The 6,810-nt window shown below is 39.8% G+C and overlaps 1 protein-coding gene across 1 annotated transcript; it reads left to right on the top strand.

The window, feature by feature from the left end:
* Window positions 1–3,043: 3,043 nt before the first annotated feature.
* On the top strand, window positions 3,044–6,550 carry LOC116410523 (protein kinase C delta type-like; the record flags this gene model as incomplete). The annotated part of the gene is made up of 9 exons (XM_031901372.1): window positions 3,044–3,516; window positions 3,868–3,947; window positions 4,094–4,267; window positions 4,705–4,796; window positions 5,032–5,094; window positions 5,379–5,517; window positions 5,644–5,805; window positions 5,915–6,037; window positions 6,335–6,550. Coding segments are annotated over exons 1-9 (1,443 nt in total), but the record flags the coding sequence as incomplete, so codon positions are not given.
* Between the last annotated feature and the right edge of the window lie 260 nt (window positions 6,551–6,810).

Below are 6,810 nucleotides of genomic sequence, written 5' to 3'. Positions count from 1 at the left end.
TAATATGTAAACAAAATGTTCTATTGTATATAATGGTGAATACACACACACACACACACAAATTGAAAGCAATCATTAAAGGGGTGGTTCATATTCAGGTTAACTTAATATGTTATAGAATGTCCTATTCCTAGAAACTTTGCAATTGGTCTTCATTCTTTATTTATTTATATTTTTTGCCTTCACTAGCTTTCAAATGGGGGTCACTGACCCCGGCAGCCAAAAACTATTGCTCTGTGAGGCTGCAATTTCTTATTTATTGTTACTTTTTATTTCTCTTTAATCCCCCTCCTATTGATATTACAGCTTCTCATTCAAACAGCTGCTTGGTTGCTAAGGTATACAGGACCCTAGCAACCAGATCACTGCTGAAATTTCAAACTGTTGAACAAAAATCTAAATAACAGAAAAACCACAAAAAATATGGAAATTGTCTCAGAATATCCGTCTGTGTCATACATAGTTACATAGTTACATAGTTACATAGGGTTGAAAAAAGACCAGTGTCCATCAAGTTCAACCCATCCAAGTAAACCCAGCACACTTAACCCACACCTACCAATCTATACACTCACATACATACACTATATATACAACCACTAGTACTAACTGTAGATATTAGTATCACAATAGCCTTGGATATTCTGATTGATCAAGAACTCATCCAGGCCCCTCTTAAAGGCATTAACAGAATCTGCCATTACCACATCACTAGGAAGGGCATTCCCCAACCTCACTGCCCTCACCGTGAAAAACCACCTACGCTGCTTCAAATGGAAGCTCCGTTCCTCTAATCTAAAGGGGTGACCTCTGGTGCGCTGATTGTTTTTATGGGAAAAAAGAACATCCCCCAACTGCCTATAATCCCCTCTAATGTACTTGTACAGAGTAATCATGTCCCCTCGCAAGCGCCTCTTTTCCAGAGAAAACAACCCCAACCCTGACAGTCTCACCTCATAGTTAAAATCTTCCATCCCCTTAACCAGTTTAGTTGCAGTCTCTGCACTCTCTCCAGCTCATTAATATCCTTCTTAAAGACTGGAGCCCAAAACTGCACTGCATACTCAAGGTGAGGCCTTACCAGGGACCTATAAAGGGGCAAAATTATGTTCTCATCCCTTGAGTCAATGCCCTTTTTTATACAAGACAGCACTTTATTTGCTTTAGTAGCCACAGAATGACACTGCCTGGCATTAGACAACTTGTTATCAACAAAAACCCCTAGATCCTTCTCCATTAAGGAAACCCCCAACACACTACCATTCAGTAGATAGTTTGCGTTTATATTATTTCTACCAAAGTGCATAACTTTGCACTTATCAACATTGAACCTTATTTTCCAGTTTGCTGCCCAGTTATCTAATTTTGTCAAATCGCTCTGCAAAGCAGCAGCATCCTGCATGGAACTTATAGTTTTGCACAATTTAGTGTCATCAGCAAAAATAGAAACAGTACTGTCTATGCCCACCTCCAGGTCATTAATAAACAAGTTAAACAGCAAAGGCCCAAGGACTGACCCCTGCGGTACTCCACTAACCACACTGGTCCAATTAGAAAATGTTCCATTTACAACCACTCTTTGTACTCTATCCTTCAGCCAGTTCTCTATCCAATTACAAATATTATGTTCTAGGCCAATATTCCTTAATTTGATCATTAACCTTCTGTGAGGTACTGTATCAAACGCTTTAGCAAAGTCCAAGTAGATGACATCAACTGCCATTCCAGCATCAAGGTTCCTGCTCACCTCCTCATAAAAGGCGACTAAATTAGTCTGGCAAGATCTGTTACGCATAAAACCATGCTGGCACAAACTAATAGTATTGTGAACTGCAATGTATTCAAGTACCCTATCCCTTATTACCCCTTCCAAAAGTTTTCCTACTACTGATGTCAGACTAACAGGCCTATAGTTTTCAGGCTGAGAACGGGATCCCTTTTTAAATAACGGCACCACATTAGCAATCCGCCAGTCTCTTGGCACCATGCCACAACCCCTTTAAATGATCCTTAGGAATATATTTTGGAAACTTCAATAGTCACAATTTATAAAAGGGAAAAAAAGGAAAATGTGCATAAATACTGCTGAATTTTAGAGAAGTCAATGGGAATTCAAGCAACTTTATTATTTTTCCTGTTTATTAATATAGTCAAGGTCTTTGGTCTCATTGAAAATAAAGGGATTGTTTTGTTTATGTGCGACTTTTTATTAATCTACAACAAACTGTAACCGTGATTATTCTGTCAGAATTTCTAAATGAAAACATTTGCTTGCAGTGATGAGTGATTTTTTTTTTCCAGGCATGGATTTGCAGCGAATTTCCACATTCCACCATTGGCGAATTGTTTTGCAAAACTTCTGCATAAATTTTCCACTAAAAAATTAGCTGTGCGTCAAAAAAAGTTGCGTCAAAATGGGCGCGGTTGCGTCATAAATAGGCACTCTTCAAAAAAAAAAGACCCAGGCATCCAAAAATTTGCGCAACAACCGCGTTTCATGGATTTATCACCGTTGGGGCAGATTCGATCATCGCTATATGCTTGTCATATTTGTTCAAGTTTATTTACAATAAAAAAAATGCAATGAAATATTTGAAATTGTGCAGTGAGGATTTAAAGTGGCTTTGCTTAAAGTGACACTGCGAAGAGTCCAGTAGTTATGGGGAGTGTGTGTTGGTTTGTGCAGAATGTCTGATGGCTTGTGGGTTCTGTTCTGTTTTTCCCTGACCAGTGGAACATACTAACTGAACATTTAGGATGGGGGGTTCTTTTTATTGTGGTAGATGTTCTCTGTTTCAGAAGGGGGATGAAAAGCTAAAAACAGTCAATAACCAAGATGGCGGCATTAATTATATCACAAGCTGGCAATCTTCAAAAAAGAGGAACATCGCCAAGATTTCATTGTGACATCATCATCTTGTCTTGAGTGACAATGATTTCCAAGTTACCAATGTAACCTGACACCCAACATATTGTTCCATTGTGACATCACACTCTTATTGTGACATCATCAGCCTACAAGTATAGAGTCTGACAAGCTTGTCACTTGTCAGTATTGTTTGCTTCTGGACGGTGTCACTGCACCTCCTGTAGCAAACAAGCGACTTATATATAACATCAATATGAGTTCAACTGAAAAAAATAAAATTTTAAAAAATAAAAAGAAACGAAAAAGAAGTAATAAGGATGATTTGCAGAGGTCAGCAAAGAAAGTAAAAGGTAAGAATAATAATGATGAGCAAAGCTCCCCTGCAAAGCAACCTTTGCCCAAAGCTGGAGGAAAGAAACGTCTGAGAGAAAACGAAGAACCACAGGATGAAATAAAAAGGAGAAAGGTAGAAAATGAGGGGAATATAGAGAAGACCCCCGCTACCCAGCCTGATGCAGGTATCCGCGGTAAGAAACGTTGCCGGAATTCAGATGAGGGGATTGCACGGAAGCAAGTGAAAAAGATGAAGCCAGCATGTCAGCCTGGACCATCTCACTGCCCAACGGAGCAACCCAAGGAACCAGCAGGTCAGTTGGTAGGGACTGATATATAGGTTTAGTAGGTTTAAAGGGGATGTAATCAGTGCTGGGAACCAGCATTCTCATTGGTCAATTCTTCTGCATTTATAATGAGTTTTTTGTCAGAAGAATTCTTGCATCTATTATTATGTTTTTTGGCAATTTCTATAGCAAAACTCAGGGGCATAGTGGGACAGCATCATGGTTGGCTTTACAACCCCTTTAAAAAGGGTAAAGAGTATAGAGGCTGACTGGGAATCATGGGACTTGTAGTTTGTGGATGGTCCAATAAGATATCTTTAGAAGAGCATCACCAAAGGTGTTTCTTATGGGTAATCAATTATTTTCTTTCCCCTACAGAAGAATGTTCCAGCTACAGTCCAATCTCTATTGAGAGATTTTTATTCCACCAACACTTAGGAAGTGGGAGTTATGGCAAGGTAAGTGATACATTGGCACATTCATGGTTATTCTGCTCATGAATTAAAAAGTATTTCTATTTCACATACCATAACACTTTACTTCCACCCACTTTGCTCCTGATCCACTAACCTGCATCTCCCTCTCTCCTTATTGGCATCTTTAGGTGATGTTGGCAATGGACTCTGTCACATCCCAATATATAGCCATAAAGACTCTAAAGAAGAGGAAGCTCCTAGAAGAAGATGAGCGCGAGTTCATAATGGTGGAACATCAGATATTGCAGATAGCAAATGAATGCAAGTTCCTGACGGGATTATATGCTGCATTCCATAATAAGGTAAGTACCAGTTTGCATCACTGTCTCCTGGTTCCATATTCTCATTCCTAATGAAGGTAGGGTTGCCAACTTTCCTGGCTTCTTACTCCGGGCAGAGGACGAGCAGTGGTGGGCATAGACATCATGGGGGCAGGGAGGGGGCGGGCAAGTGACATCATGGGGGCAGGACTATGGTGGGGCGTTCGGCCAATCACTCTGTCAATCTCAGTGAGTCCTTTCCGCTTTAACTAATTTGGCAGCCTTTCTGAGCTGTTTGGGCCAAAACTAGACAGGTGGCAACTCTAGATGAAGGGAAACAATGCTCAACAACTGAAGCTGATCTTAAGGTGGCCTTACACGGGCCGATAAACCCAATATCACCCAACTCAATTCTTAGCTACTATTCTTATGGTATTTGGTGTCTGAGATGTAACCTCACTCCCTTCTTTTCTGTATAGGATTATGTCTTCTATGCTATGGAATATTTACCTGGAGGAAGCTTAGGAGAACTGCTGTCAGCAAGAGGACCACTAAATATTGAAACTGTAAGGTAGGTCAGACTTCTGTACCAGAAGCCAAAGGCTTGGCCACCTCTTTTACATAACTAAGACAAGTAAACCATTAAAATTAGTCAATTCTAAGTGCTATTCTATGCACTTTTGTAATTTATATTCATGATTTATTTATTTGCTGTAATTCCAAGATTTTAAGGGATAGAGTACAATATGAATACATTTTATTGGATGTACACCAAAATGCTAAGTTCTTTCTTTCCTTGCTGATAGGTTCATAGCTGCAGAGTTGATATGCGGAATCTCCTTTCTGCACTCCAAAGGCATTGTCCATCGGTAAGTCACCAATGCTTTAGTACTGTTACACCAGGTACCCAAATCAAGGGCCTACCACCCAGTAATTGCCACTATCGCTCTGTCCCAGTGGGCCAGTCCAACCCAGCATCTATGCACGGCCAGGCCTGGATTTGTGGAGAGGCAGCAAAGGCCCAGGCCTAGGGCAGCACAAATTTATGGGTGGCACTGTGATTTTTCTCACATATGGAGTAATGGGGACATCTTGCGTGCAGGGGGGGGGGTGTCCGTGACTGTGGCTAATATTCTTATAATGTCTCTTTCAGTGACCTGAAGCCAGAAAATATCCTACTGGACTCTGTCGGTCATATTAAAATAGCAGACTTTGGTCTCGCTCTAGAGAATATGTTTGAAGGACAGACAGCCACAGAATACGCCGGAACTCCAGGGTACATTGCACCAGAGGTAAGGTCTTTTTTTTAATGAATAGTTTTGCTTTGTCTGCCCATATTTCATTTTTAATTAGATTTAGGGAAATAATTTATGATGTGTTGGGTAAATAATGCCATTGTTCTGCATTTGCTATTACAGATGACAGGAAAAAAGAAATACAATGCGTCTGTCGACTGGTGGTCATATGGGATTATACTGTATGAGATGGTAACTGGAAAGATGCCATTCCAATCCATTCCAAAAGGTGAAATCAAATGTTTAAGGACTTTAAAAGGTGATATTAAGGATCTCATCACAAAGGTAAGAATAAGAGAGTAGTACAACACTTGGCAGTTAGAGACCAATATGGCAGATAGATGGATGGAGAGAATGTATGGGATGTGCTTACTTATGATGTATCTTTTCACAGCTCCTGCGGAAAGATCCTGCTGGTCGGCTTACAGATGCAAGCAGCATGAAAGCCCACCCTTTCTTTAATCCAATAGTTTGGGAGGACCTTGAAGCAGGTAGAATGGAGCCCCCCTTCAGTATGGTAGGTATTAAAACATTCAATAGCCATCTCTTTGTCTATTCTCAGACTGTAGTTATGCCCACATTAGAAAACAATAGAAGTCCAATATTTCTAGAACAAATCTAATTGTAAGGTTTTAAAGGATAAGCAAACCTTTAAAATAAGCAAATGTAAAATTGACGAGATTGCTATTTTAAGCACTTTTGCAATTTACATGATCATTTTTTTAATTCCAAGATTCTTCTGTTCTTCTGGTTAGGGAAGACATAAAAAAAATTATCTGAGGTTTCTAATGTTTCCCTAACCTTCTGTTTTTAGCCCAGAGTGATGATAACTGAAGAAGTGCTGCCACATGAGCAGGTATTATGTTCAGAAGAAGAGAAGTCTCCAATTGCTAAAAAGGACCAATCACTCTTCAAAGGGTTCACATATGTGAGTCCCTACTGGAGAGCAAGCTCAGCTCCAACTACTGAGCAAAAGATAGAAAAGAAGGAGGAAGAGAGAGAAAAAGAGAAGGAGAAAGAAAAAGAGAAAGAGAAGGAGAAAGAGAAAGAAAAAGAGAAAGAGGAGAAAGAAAAAGAGAAAGAGGAAAAAGAAAAAGAGAAAGAGAAAGAGGAGAAGGAAAAGGAGAAGAAGAAAGAAGAGGAGAAAGAGAAGGAGAAGAAGAAAGAAGAGGAGAAAGAGAAGGAGAAGGAGAAAGAAAAAGAGAAGGAGAAGGAGAAAGAAAGAGAGATAGAGGAGAAAGAAAAAGAGAAAGAGACGGAGAAAGAAAAAGAGAAAGAAAAAGAGAAGGA

The sequence above is a fragment of the Xenopus tropicalis genome, chromosome 4 (genome assembly GCF_000004195.4).
Source record: "Xenopus tropicalis strain Nigerian chromosome 4, UCB_Xtro_10.0, whole genome shotgun sequence".
NCBI classification, from domain to species: Eukaryota; Metazoa; Chordata; class Amphibia; order Anura; family Pipidae; genus Xenopus; species Xenopus tropicalis.
This window is presented reverse-complemented; position numbering and strand designations above follow the sequence as displayed.